The 13,531-nt window shown below is 42.4% G+C and overlaps 1 protein-coding gene across 2 annotated transcripts in view; it reads left to right on the top strand.

Moving 5' to 3' along the window:
• The window catches only part of USP34 (ubiquitin specific peptidase 34), a 103,747-nt gene that overhangs the window by 75,074 nt on the left and 15,142 nt on the right, over positions 1-13,531 (top strand). For both annotated transcript variants that reach the window (XM_033145143.1, XM_033145144.1), the window contains 18 exons: positions 194-288; positions 772-944; positions 1,566-1,719; positions 2,152-2,230; positions 3,572-3,625; positions 3,726-3,821; positions 5,523-5,587; positions 5,689-5,764; positions 5,850-5,897; positions 7,255-7,320; positions 8,065-8,145; positions 9,069-9,154; positions 9,625-9,793; positions 10,068-10,142; positions 11,103-11,254; positions 11,693-11,741; positions 11,836-11,940; positions 12,043-12,087. In XM_033145143.1, coding sequence (XP_033001034.1) covers positions 194-288; positions 772-944; positions 1,566-1,719; positions 2,152-2,230; positions 3,572-3,625; positions 3,726-3,821; positions 5,523-5,587; positions 5,689-5,764; positions 5,850-5,897; positions 7,255-7,320; positions 8,065-8,145; positions 9,069-9,154; positions 9,625-9,793; positions 10,068-10,142; positions 11,103-11,254; positions 11,693-11,741; positions 11,836-11,940; positions 12,043-12,087 — 1,668 coding nt within the window. The remainder of the gene's footprint in view (positions 1-193; positions 289-771; positions 945-1,565; positions 1,720-2,151; positions 2,231-3,571; positions 3,626-3,725; positions 3,822-5,522; positions 5,588-5,688; positions 5,765-5,849; positions 5,898-7,254; positions 7,321-8,064; positions 8,146-9,068; positions 9,155-9,624; positions 9,794-10,067; positions 10,143-11,102; positions 11,255-11,692; positions 11,742-11,835; positions 11,941-12,042; positions 12,088-13,531) is intronic.

The raw sequence follows: 13,531 nt of genomic DNA, 5'->3' as shown, positions 1-13,531 counted from the left end.
ATTTGTGTTAGGGCAGGAGTTCACAGTGCTGACTCTACGTTGTGCTCTCTTCTGAAGATACAGCACATCATTTCTCATGCTCAGGTTTTTTTTTCATTTCTTAGTTTCATTTCTTTAGTTTGCACAAATGAATACATAAATAAATAAATAAATAAATAAATAAAAGCTTTTTCCCTTCCTGTTTTACATACAGGAATCCCTTGATGAAGTTACCATTAAAGATACCCTGGAAGGGGACAACATGTATACATGCTCTCACTGCGGAAAGAAAGTACGGGCTGAAAAAAGGTATCATTGAAGGAAAACACTTTGGGATATTTTTTTTTATCTTGTTGATGTTTAATTTTGGTAGACGTTACCAGTCTAAACAGACATAAACCCAGTTCACTCAACAATCCATGGCTTAGTGCAAATGTGTGGATTCCTGGAACAAATATCACAGCTGCTACACTCCTCCCCTGGTTTAGCTGCTGTTGCACTACCCAGGGCTGAGCCAGAGTTTGCCTTATTCCCTCCAAACCAAGGCAAGGCTCTTCTCCCCTAGACAAACTGGGAACAAACCTCGATTTCAGCTCATGGTTTGCCTGGAACGAGACAACTGTGAGCCACGATCTTTATTCTGGGACCTTGCATGCTCATCCTAAACCACGGTTTTGCTTAGGGTTCCATGCCAACTGTGCTGTACATTAGCAATACGTTCTTTCAAAAATAACAGTGGTCCTCGAAAGAAGGCACACCCCACAAGGAATTATTTGCTTGTTTTGTCTTTAGGGCTTGTTTTAAGAAATTGCCTCGCATTTTAAGCTTCAATACAATGAGATACACTTTTAACATGGTCACTATGATGAAGGAGAAAGTCAACACACACTTCTCATTCCCCCTGCGTCTGGACATGACACCTTACACTGAAGATTTTCTTATGGGGAAAAATGACAGGAAAGAAGGTATTTGAATTAAGTTCACCTCCGCAGTTTTGCACCTGGCAAAGTGTTTCAGTTTTGATAATTCCTCTTCATCTATTTGGATATTTCTGGCAACATGGTTTCCACTAGAGTTGGGCAGACACTGTGGTACTTTGGCCCTTCAAGTGATGAGCATTCAAAAAACTTTGTGGGGCTTTTTGAACGTTTTGACGTGACTGGTTAATGGTGCAGTTGATTGCCTGCCTCTCCGTCTTCCCCAAGGAAGAAGATTTGCTTTTAATTACTTTTCTTGCCAGAGCAACCATAATCCAGATTGGGAAGGCCAGCCACTAAGCCTTTCCTGCGTTCATTAAAGGCCTTTCCATCAGTTGTCCCCTTTTCCTTTGTGGAAGAGGAGGGACTTAACAGGGAGGTTAGGAATGGGACCCAGTTTAAGGTAGGCCTATTCAAAGGGGTACTGTGCCCACCTTTTGGGGTCATTGTAATTCATTAAGCAGGAATGCCCATTTATTGGTGCATGTACACACACATTGGGTTGGTGTCTTTCTGCAGGGCTGCCAAATATATTGTAGCTTGTTTGTGCTTTATCTCTTCCAGTAATTAAAAGAATGAGATTCTAAAAGTTGTTATACATTCTTTAAGGTTTCAAGGATGACAGCAACAGTTCCAAAGAGACCAAGAGCTTTGAGTACGATTTAATAGGTGTAACTGTCCATACTGGAACAGCAGATGGGGGACACTACTACAGCTTTATCCGGGATATTGTTAATCCTCATGCATACAAAAACAACAAGTGGTGAGTCATAAATGTTCAATCTTCAACTCGTGTCGCAGTAGATGATTTGTTGGCAAAAAAAACCCCAGAGAGTGCAGGAGGAAAGCTGTATGTAAAAGGAGAAGAGGGAGCATTCTTGATCATCAAATGATGGGTTTGGTAGTATGTTTGAACTGAGCAGTAGTCTTTTTTCAATAGTTTTCAAATATATATTTTCAACCTTACATGTTTCCAGTTTTAGTTATCTTCATTCTGTCCTGGCTTTTGTAGCATTTAGCTAAAATGTGCCATCTAAGTCAGTAGATGAGTAAGCTCATACTATATTTATTTATTTCTTGTAATTTCACATCGAGGACCCTGTGGAATTACAGCCATATTCCATCCAGCAGAGTAAAATGTTTGGTTTGATATAAATCGACTTGATACATGAGTGTAACGTGTTCTGTTTTCTAGGTATCTTTTCAATGATGCTGAAGTAAAGCCATTTGATTCTGCTCAGCTGGCTTCTGAATGTTTCGGTGGAGAAATGACAGTGAGTTGTAATCTCTCTCTTTTACAAGGTCAGAAAGGCACCCACATAGTTGCAGTCCCCATTGGCACTTTTTAAGCAGAAAGAGAAACAGCAGAAAACTGGTACTGTGCCACCTTTCAAATACATTGTGAAATTCTGTAGAGCCTATAATCCCTGTATGAAATGCAAAGACAAGGTTAGATTGTTGTAGTAATCTAACCTAGAGGTTACCAGAGCATAGATGACAGAAGTTAGGCTATCCCTGTCTAGATAGGGGCACAGATGAGCCACCAGCTGAAGCTGATGGAAGGCCACCTGAGCCTCAAGGAGCAAAGCATACAGATGTAGCCTCAAGCAAATACCGTATTTTTTGCTTCATAGGACGCACTTTTCCCCTCCTAAAAAGGAAGGGGAAATGTCTGTGCATTCTATTCAGCGAAGGCCCTGCCCCCGCCGCCAGCGCACTCCGCTCACAAAAGTGGAGCACGCTGGCGGCAGCTTTGGCGGGGGAAGGAGAAGAGCGACCCGGGCTGCTCTTCTTCTCCCCCCGTTCCCACCGCCAGTGCGCTCCGCTCACAAAAGTGGAGCGCGCAGGCAGCAGCTTCGGCTGGGCTCCCCCTGCCTCCCCCGCCCCCTTCGCCGGTGTCACCACCTCCCCAGCTGGCTTTAAAAAAGTGGGGGGAACACACAGCGTCATGGCATCTCCCCCCCACCCCTTTCGCCGGTGTTGGTGGAGAAAGTGAAAGCCCGACAGCATCGCTACCGGGCTTCCCCTGCCTCCACCGCCACTGCCTCCTCCGCTCCTCCTCCAGAGGAGGAAAACCAGAAAAAAAAAATTCTTGTTTTCCTCCTCTGAAAACGAGGTGCACCCTATGGTTCGGTGTGCCCTATGGAGCGAAAAATAGGGTAAATCTTCCTTACTTTCAAGTAAGAGTGCTTTTGTTGTGCTTTGGGATGGGAGTGATTACCTTAGGAAATGCAATGGGGCTAAACATATTTGGAGATACCAGTTCATAGCTTCACATTGCCATGACTTTTGAGTAGGTGCAGTTATGCCAGTCACATCAGATATGTCATGTATTTTAATTACAATGTAGGTACTAACTTATTTCCACATTTCACTGTTGCACCAACTCATAACAAAACCGAACTTGGAAAGTTAGATCCCCTTTTTTGTTCTCAAGGACTCACAGTAGTGATCAAAGGTGCTGTAGCTGGAAAATCAATCATGAAGCTATGAAGAGAATTAAATTCTGTGCCAATAAATGGGTGTAAAATTGTACCATGTCATGCATGCAAAACAGCCATGACAGAAAGGATGGCTCTTTTTTGTTTAAAAAAAAAACCTTTTCCTTCTTTCAGACAAAGACGTATGATTCTGTTACTGATAAATTTATGGATTTCTCCTTTGAAAAGGTACTTTGCTTTATCCTTCAGTTTTGAAAAGAAACTCATCATAATGTTTCTCCCTCTTTCTGTTTTGAATTAACGCTGTTGGGTTTTTTGCTTCCCCCAGACCCATAGTGCATACATGCTCTTTTATAAACGGATGGAGCCAGAAGAAGAGAATGGCCGAGACTACAAATTTGATGTTTCGTCTGAGTTGCTAGAGGTATATATGGCTACATTTAAAATGACAATGCAAACTTTTAAGGATTCTTTTTCCGACTATCTTTATTAGCAATTTTATCTTGCCACTTTCAGCCAGCCATTTGCTTTAAGCTCACCAAGTGACTGAAAAACTGATCTTCCTCCCTTGATGGAGCTGCAAAATGGGATATAATCAAATTAGTGGGTACAAATACTTTGCTGGCTTCTATGCTGTAATACCGCTCAAGGACCATGAGTTTGTGCCTGTGTCAGCGAGTTCTCATTGCACTGTGGATCACCAGGGTGTTGAAATACAGCCAAACCTCGGCTCCCGAACGCTTCCTTTGCCGTCCGTTTTGGCTCCTGAACGCCAGAAACCCGGAAGTAATTGTTCCGGTTTTCGAACGTTTTTTGGAAGCCAAACATCCGGTGTGCCTTCCGCTTGTCAAACATTTCAGAAGCTGACCGGGCTTCCGGAACAGATTAACTTCGACCACTGAGGTTTGACTGTATCCAAAAAGTTAGAAAGCATGTTTAGTATTATGATTGCTAGGTTAGTTGAGTACTTTGGTTTAGATAAAGCATTGGGAAGAGCATGCAGCTGTGTGTGTGGGGGGGGGGGGATACATTCTTTTGTATGCAGGCAGTTCAGTTTTCAGTCCGTGGCATCTCCAAAAAAGAGCCCTAGGGACAAGTCTGGGAGAAACCTCTGCCTGATACATAGGGATGCTGCTGCCAGTGATAATGAATAATGCTGAGCCTGACTCTGTACATGGCAGTTACATATATTTTAAAAAAATGTGGCTTGGATCCTAAGATAAATTTGCTTAAGGTAATTTTTCATGGAAGTTGAAAGTTTTTCATCCCCTATACACCCCCCCACAAAGAAACAGAGTTTGGCCCTATTGCACAATATGAGAATGGGGGTGTCGGTGGAGGAGGGACAGTCTTGGGATCCAAGCCTGTGAGTGGAACCCAACTGCGCCGTTCCGTTTGTGCAAACAGGATTTCCCCTTCCACTCCTCTCACCTGCCGCCCCGCCCCCTGTGCACCACCTGAAATCTGCTCTTGAGGGTTGGGGCACCCTCCAGCACAGATTAAGGAGGTGCTGCAGGACGGAGGAGTGGAACATGCACCTCCATTACATCCGCTGGAGCAACACTGGATCCCATCCTACGAGTTTGGCATTGCTCCTTTAAGAGGACACAATGACCTGGTAGGTTAGCAGTGAAACATGCCGCCCTGCGAGTTGCATGGAGGAAAATGAGTAGACCAGGCATAGGCAAACTTGGCGCTCCAGATGTTTTGAGACTACAAGTCCCATCATTCCTGACCACTGCTCATGTTAGCTAGGGATGATGGGAATTGTAGTCCCAAAACATCTGGAGGGCCGAGTTTGCCTATGCCTGGAGTAGACCATAGCCTGGGGAGGGGGAGGAGAGAGAGATTTTCAATATGTATTCATTGTTTTTTTTCTTATCTGGCCTGCTCCAAATACTCCCAGGACAGGGTACATAATTGATTTCTCTCTCTTTCTCCCTGCCTGTATTTCACTATCACTGATATCACACTTACTTTACATATCAGCTAACTTTGAACTATTGTGTTAAGTTTAAATTGCCGTGTAAGAGAGAAGGTTCCTTACTGAAGGCTTTGGCTCTTGCTTTCCGGATTGTATGGCTCTGAAGGAGTAAACAGCTTTGCACTTGCTTTTTCTCTTCAGTGGATATGGCATGATAACATGCAGTTTCTTCAAGACAAGAATATTTTTGAGCATACGTATTTTGGGTAAGCTATGCTTGACTTGAGAACATTAAAAAAACAAACAAACTCTTACCCAGATTTTAAAATTCAATTTAAGTAACTGATAACATATTTATCTGGCCTAGGTTCATGTGGCAATTGTGCAGTAGCATCCCCAGCACTTTACCAGATCCAAAAGCGGTGTCTCTGATGACAGCCAAGGTAGGATTCCTTATCACATTTTTAAAGCCCATCTTTTACTGTTGGTTCAGTGCACTCTGTGTGACTGTCAATTATTGTCTTACAGTTAAGCACCTCTTTTGTCCTCGAAACATTTATCCATTCAAAAGAAAAGGTACGTTGCTAATTTAACACAGGCATAAAATTGCTTAAGAAAAATTGCTGCCCTTCAGTTTGTGGAACTAAAAACAAAGCAGAATTTGTAACTAATTGATTTTGCCTCAAATGATGCATTGATCCAGGCTCCAAATGTATGGCTTTTTGTAAAACCCTTTGAAGCAGCGTGGACCAATTTGTTATATATGTATTTTTCCTCTCCCAAGATTTGGTCATCTTTACTTCAGGGCCATTCCATTGTCACGGGTGGGACACTTTGACCATGTTTTTTGGTATTCACACATGTGTAACAATGTAAATATACATAAAAATTAGCAACCAAAATTTAAACTATGTTCTTAATAAGATACTGAACATTTTACTAATGTTTTATTATTTTTATGGATATTTTTGACAATTTTATTAAATGTTAAAAGTGTTGTCACGGGTGGGACAAAAAAAGGACATGGAGCTTGAGATAAGTTTGATTTATGGAAAAACTCTGTGAGTTGGGAGGTGACTCAATGATAAACTCAGCATATCTGTTTAAATCAATGTTTATTGGTTACAACTATGCAATCAGGAATTAAGTTTAAGAAATTTAATGATACAAAATTAAGGAAAAAATGCTGTCACGGGTGGGACAATCATCAGAAAACTTTTAATTTGAACACTTCTGTGAAGACAACGTGGGTGGACTTTTGAAAAGAAGGTCCATAAAATAAACTTCTTTTGTCTTTAGCTTTTAAAAAAATGGTTAGACTGCATGTTTGGAATCTTCCTTACCAAAGTCCAGTGCTCATCTAGCATTCTTATCAGGCTCATTTTTCACGGAATGGCCCTTCAGACTTCATACAAGATTAATCCATATACACAAACTATATTGCGTCATAAGCAAATTAAATGTGTGTTTTAAGCACAAGGCATGCAAATGAATGCATACAGATGCACCTTGGAAGTCGGATGGAATCCTTTCCAGAAGTCCATTCAACTTCCAAAACGTTCGTGAACCAAGGCGCAGCATCTGATTGGCTGCAGGAAGCTTCTGCAGCCAATCGGAAGTTGCGTTGGACGTTCGGGTTCCAAAGAATGTTTGAAAACCGGAACAATCACTTCCAGTATTCAATCGTTTGGGAGCCAAAAGGTTCGGCAACTAAGCCATTTGAATTCCAAGGTACGACTGTATTTTAGACTATATAGCCGAAGATGACTCTAGCATGTGGCACAAACCATTTTATTAAAGGAAACACTTTCAGTAAGGAAGATGTGGAAGGGTACCAACCATTCCTTGTGAGATACCTGTTTCTTTTAACTGTTTTTTTATATAGCCATGCAATACCAATTTTAGGTTTCATTTAGTTTTCTGCTTTCTTTAGCCTACAATGCTTCAGTGGATCGAACTGTTAACCAAACAGTTTAACAACAGCCAAGCTGCTTGTGAGGTAAGATTGAAATGAACATTTTTAATTGTAGTTTGTGCTGTAAGAGATGAATATGATAGATGCAGAGAGAGTACTTCTCCCCAGCTATATTTATTTAGAGGAGATCTAAAACAATAATTAGGCATTTACCAGGGTACTTTTGGTAAAGCATGTTGGATCAGGCAAAAGATTGTAAGACAGGAATGTTGATATTCTGAACGGCCTTTGGTGAGACAGCAATATATGAGAAGGACACAAAAAGCTGGAGATATGTTGGTGTGGTACAACGCAGCCTTTGCCACATGCTGAGTGGAGCTGATGGAGATTATGGTCCAAAGTATCTACATTATATCCAGGTCTGCATATCACAAACCAGAGTGCCTCGTAAATAGAGAGCAACAAGAGATAGTAACGCCTGCAGAACCTCTCCAGTATTCAGACTTGGGATCTAGATCATCACTGTAGATCAGATTCTGCTAGAAGGCAGGGAAGGCCAAGTTCTTTAGGTCAAGAAAACTCCGTAACTTAATCTGTTCAAATCAAAAAGGAACCTGCAAGTTCTGGCCATGGGGCTGTTCTCCCCACTTCTTCCATGAGTAGTAAATAATTGCTAGATCACTTTGGGGCTTTTACACATATGCTTCTTTAATTAATTATAATAAAATACCATGCAGCTTTATTAAGGTGTAACACATTAGAAAAGGCTGTTTCACTTAAAATAGAGTGTGGACTGAATTGTGATCAATGTTTTTTTTTTCTTCCCAGTGGTTTCTGGATCGTATGGCTGATGATGACTGGTGGCCCATGCAGATTCTAATAAAATGTCCCAATCAGATTGTGAGACAGGTGAGCAAAATGGACCATGCAATCTGCCATGTAAAATTGTTGTTGCTATTTGAGCTTAAGCTGTCTCTGGTGTGTAGCCATTTTTGTTCTTTTCCCTTTCCTTGATACGCCCAGAAAATCCTGGGCTGCTGTCTTCTCTGTCCGCTAGTAGGCTAGAATTAATTTTAGCCATTTAAGCACTCAAAATGTTTAATGCCCTCAATCTGCGTGCACAATTAATCCTTCTATACAATTGAAGTGTTCGTTGTTTTCCAAGTCATTAGCTCTGAAGCAGTTTGGCTTTGGGCGTGCTTTTATACCGAGGAAGAACTGGGTGCACATGTTCACTTGAGAATTGAAGTTCATGTACAAAATGGATTGCAAAAGAGTTACTTTTAGATGTGCTATTTTGCAAAAAGTGGAAGCCTGTTCACACAGACAGCATTGTATACAACCCATTCAAGCCATTTTTTTCTGTTGGTTGGCTTGACATCCACTCTGAAACTCAAAAACTTGCTCAGTATTTTATGACACTTCCAATTTGTACTACTTATAGTTCCCTACCATGGCTTGTGACTTTTTCTTAACATATCAATGCTGCTGCCTGCAATTTTACAGGTGTGAGAGATGTATGTGTTTGCAAACATGTAGATTTACACTTAAAACATCTCAGCCAGTTGTATCCCTCTTTTAACTGGTGGGAATTGAAGCTCATCAGAGTAGACCTCCATGGTTGGGTAATCCAGAATCTGGCCTCCTAACGCAAACCAGTTCCCTGTCATGGATGAAGTGGTATTTAGGTACATGCAAGGGAAACACAAGATCAGTTTAATCATGGCTGATCCTTTGAACAATGTAGTCCTAGAATCCTCTGTTCTTTGAAGTCCTATTAAAATTATCTGTGAAGTCCCAAACAAAGTCACCTTCCAACTCTTATTTTACAGATGTTCCAGCGCTTGTGTATTCACGTGATTCAGCGGCTGAGGCCTGTCCATGCTCATCTTTACTTGCAGCCAGGAATAGAAGACTGGTAAAACATTTGTACCTGATAACGTTTTCTTCTTAAAAGTTATTTCAGCTATTCAAAACGCTTGTTTTATTATTAAAAGCAATCATTAGAAAGCATTAAAAAATACATAATCAGACCTTTCTGTTTCAGGCAGTTTGTTTTTATATTGCTGTGTGGTCACAAGACTGAGTAAAATGGAACAAGTTCTAAACAGCTTCCCTCTGTAGACTGTGATTTGTCATCTTCAGCCTTACCCTATGCATGTTTTTGTTCTGAAGTACGTCCTACTGAGTTCAATAGGACTTTTTTTAACCCGGTAAACGTGCATAGGATTGCAGTCTTAGCTGTAGTGCATAGAATGCCTAAGGATAATGCAGTATGCACATAAACATGGAATCTTTGAACATCCCTTTAGATTGGCCTGAGATCGCTTTTTTCCTGCAGAGTCCTTAACAATACATTGAATGATTCAAATTGAAATGTCTTTTCAGTTCGGATGACATGGATGGCCCTGTGGAAGATATTGGTAGTCGCTCGTGTGTAACCCGCTTTGTGAAGACTCTGTTGTCAATTATGGAGCATGGTGTTAAACCTCACAGTAAACATCTCACAGAGTACTTTGCCTTTCTTTATGAATTTGCCAAAATGGGAGAAGAGGAGGTGAGTGCAGCTTTGGTTGGTCTGATTCTCTCTGGACTCCGCAGTTTCTATTTGGGAATTTGTATTTGTGTGTGTGTGTGTGACCATGCTGCTGTGCAATCTGCTGTCTCAGATTTTTGTTACTGTACACATTTTTAAAATCTTTGTGCCTTTGTTATATCTTGTCAGAGAGGGAGAAAAACCAACCTTTGGATGGGAGGTGGGCCATAAATAACTAGAATCAGTAAATAAACTATATTGCTTACACATTCCAATACTTTTCAACTGTTTCCAGAGCCAGTTCTTGCTTTCACTGCAAGCCATATCAACAATGGTCCATTTTTACATGGGAACCAAAGGACCTGAAAATGTAAGTCTTAAGATTTTCACCTTTCCAGCTAAGTGATAATGTTCGTTTCCCCACACCTCATGTTGACAACATATTAAGTGAATGCTAAAATGGTGGAAATAGATTTATTAATGTGAGCCCTTTTTTAAGAGTCGTTTTTGTAAACTGTGTTTTATGGTACCTGGGAGTGCCTTGAAAGTTCTTAAACGAGAAGGTCACTGATGAGGATGAACTTGGGCTCCTGATTTCCCCCTTCAGTGCACGGGTTCCTACAGGTGTATATGGTGCTCCATAATGTGGGAAGATGCTTAAAGCCCAGGAGGTCTGGCTCAAACCCCATGTGGGCTTGGAGTTGAATCCTTGTCATTGCGCTTCACTTAAAAGGCTAGTTGGAAAAATAACGTGAAAGGACAATAAAGGCAACACCTGTCTGATGCATAATGGGAGGGATTTCCAAAGGCCCTATTCCTACATTGTATGGGATGGATCTCCTGATGAGCTCGTATCTGTCGGAAGCCCTCTCATTAAGCTACCCTTGTGGTTAAGTCCCGATGCAGAGTAACTTGATTGATTATTATAATAAATGGCCTTTATAGTTAGTGCTTTCTGAACATTCCAAGGATTTCACATATATTACCTTAGAGCAGTGGTGGTCAAACTTGTCCCTCCAGCTGTTTTGGGACTACAACTCCCATCATACCTAGTTAACAGGACCAGTGGTGAGGGATGATGGGAATTGTAGTCCCAAAACAGCTGGAGGGACAAGTTTGGCCATCACTGCCTTAGAGGCATTATCCCTGTGGGTTTATATCACTACCCCATATTACAAAAGAGGCCAGGACCAAGAGAATCCCAGGGAATGATAAAGTGAAAAGGTTCATCTCTCAGTCAGACCTGCAAGGTGATTTCTTTCAGCTTGCCATGAGAATTACATGTGGGTTGTTGTTGTTGTTGTCTTCCCCCCCCCCCCCGGTCCCTTAGCCACAAGTTGAAGTATTATCAGAAGAAGAAGGAGAAGAGGAAGAAGAGGAGGAGGATATTCTTTCTTTAGCAGAAGAAAAATACAGGCCTGCTGCACTTGAAAAGATGATAGCTCTGATAGCTCTTCTGGTTGAGCAGTCCCGCTCAGAGAGGTAAGGAGCAGCCACACACAGGCACAGCTTCTTGCTTGGATTTACCAGTGGCCCTCGAGGCCTTTTTGGCTGCCCGTTTAAGTGCAGTTAGATGCAAAACTCGGGTGCACTCACCTCACTTATTTTTTGAGTGGTGCCCCTTGTACAATGGAGCTGGGCTGACCACTGGAGGTGGCTGGTGGTGGGGCTTCCAAACTCCGTAGCAGGAGTAGTGGAGAGATTGCACTTACCAGCAGCATGAAGCAAGCAAAGTGAGGGCCTACCTCTCTACAATCTGTTCTTGCTCACCTAGTGGAGAAGCACTGACTTTCTGTATGTGCAACCTTGCATGGATCACTCTGAAAGAATGAACATTACAGGAAAGCAACTCTGTTACTTTTTCCAAGCCCAGTAGATTGATGAAATGAATCAGTTTGGTTTTTTAAATTGTGTTTTTAGGCACTTGACTTTATCCCAGAATGACATGGCAGCTTTAACAGGAGGCAAGGTAAATATATTTGGATGTTGGAGAAGTACAACTGTTTTCAAATGCGCCTTATTAAAAAATGTCTGCTGTACTGACACCTTTGGATTTGTTTCAGGGTTTTCCTTTCTTGTTTCAACATATCCGCGATGGTATAAACATCAGGCAGACCTGCAATCTTATATTCAGCCTTTGCCGGTACAATAACAGACTTGCAGAACATGTACGTATCAGCTGCTGTTGACTCTGTTTGTTCTAGGAGCTTCACTGGGAAAGTTGCACTGGAGTTGCATATATAATCGAAGTTTTCCTTTCTCTCTTACAGATTGTTTCCATGCTTTTCACATCTATAGCCAAGTTGACTCCTGAGGTGCGTACGGTTATGGTATTGCTACCAATTTACTGGCCTGACATTTGCTTCTATACTTCTACAGATTAGTGTGGGCCTGTATAAAACTTTAGCAGCCAGTTCCTCTCAATTTCTCCATTTGTGCCCTCCTAAAAGACCTGGCGTAGGGACCCAGGTGGCACTGTGGGTTAAACCACAGAGTCTAGGGCTTGCCGATCAGAAGGTCGGCGGTTCGAATCCCTGTGACGGGGTGAGCTCCCATTGCTTGGTCCCAGCTCCTGCCCACCTAGCAGTTCGAAAGCACATCGAAGTGCAAATAGATAAATAGGGACCGCTCCGGCGGGAAGGTAAATGGCGTTTCCATGCGCTGCTCTGGTTTGCCAGAAGTGGCTTTGTCATGCTGGCCACATAACCCGGAAGCTGTCTGTGGACAAACACCGGCTCCCTTGGCCTATAGAGCGAGATGAGCGCCGCAACCCCAGAGTCGGACACGACTGGACCTAATGGTCAGGGGCCCCTTTAACTTTAAAAGACCTGGCATTCTCAAGTTAAAAGGGTTGATGGGAAATACCACTGCCTAACTCAGGTGCCAGTCAGATGAAGCAGGGCTAATATATTCTTAAGGCCAAGATTTCGCCACGTAAAAAGAATAGACTCCGGGGTGGAATTGCATGGCCCAGAGGCTGGTGTCTCTGATTATGCCCTGTCCCTTTCTACTATATAATGAATAGCTGCTGTTCATTCTTGTGGGGGAAAGTGCTGAATCTGAGAACAAAGTATACTTGGTCTGCCCTGACAGTGGGTCGCTTCCATTGAAACGGACCCTATATGGAGGATAATGCCATTTGAGATAATGCCTATTGAGATTCCCAATAACTGGTATTCACAGGAAAAGTCTGGTGCTAAACCTATGCTGCCTTTTGGGGAAAAGGCTCAGGAGTAAACCCTACAAACATCCAGAGTGGGGTCCCTAAGACGGTTGGATGTTGCTTTGTATGCTGCTGCTGCAGCCAAGCTGGTACCAGACATATTGCTCTGCTTTCCTTTGAACCATATCAGTGAGGCCGAGAGGGGGGTTTTGTCGTCTGGGCAGCCCAGGACCTCCATACGCACTGCCCAGGCTTGCACCCCAGGGAGGTCACTTCAGTGCTGCTAATAGTGCGGTTTAATTTCACTGCTGAAGGCACACTACACTCCATTGTCTCTTGAGACAGGCGGATGCCAACAACTGCCTTCAGCAGTCAGTGTAGAACATAGCCACCATGGCTAGTAACCATTGATAGCCTTATCCTCTGTGAACACACACACACCATCGTCATCAGCATCACGTTAGTTATAAATAATGAACTGAATTTGATGGACTCCGCACAGTGTGGCAGGTGTAATTCTTCTTTCCACCAAAGGAAGGCAAGTTGAATAGATGCATGACATCAGGGCTTGGCTCAGGACCTCTGCAGTAGTTGCG

This window comes from Lacerta agilis, chromosome 3, assembly GCF_009819535.1.
Source record: "Lacerta agilis isolate rLacAgi1 chromosome 3, rLacAgi1.pri, whole genome shotgun sequence".
NCBI classification, from domain to species: Eukaryota; Metazoa; Chordata; class Lepidosauria; order Squamata; family Lacertidae; genus Lacerta; species Lacerta agilis.
Note: the sequence above shows the minus strand (reverse complement) of the source record. Positions and strands in the feature narration are given on the sequence as shown.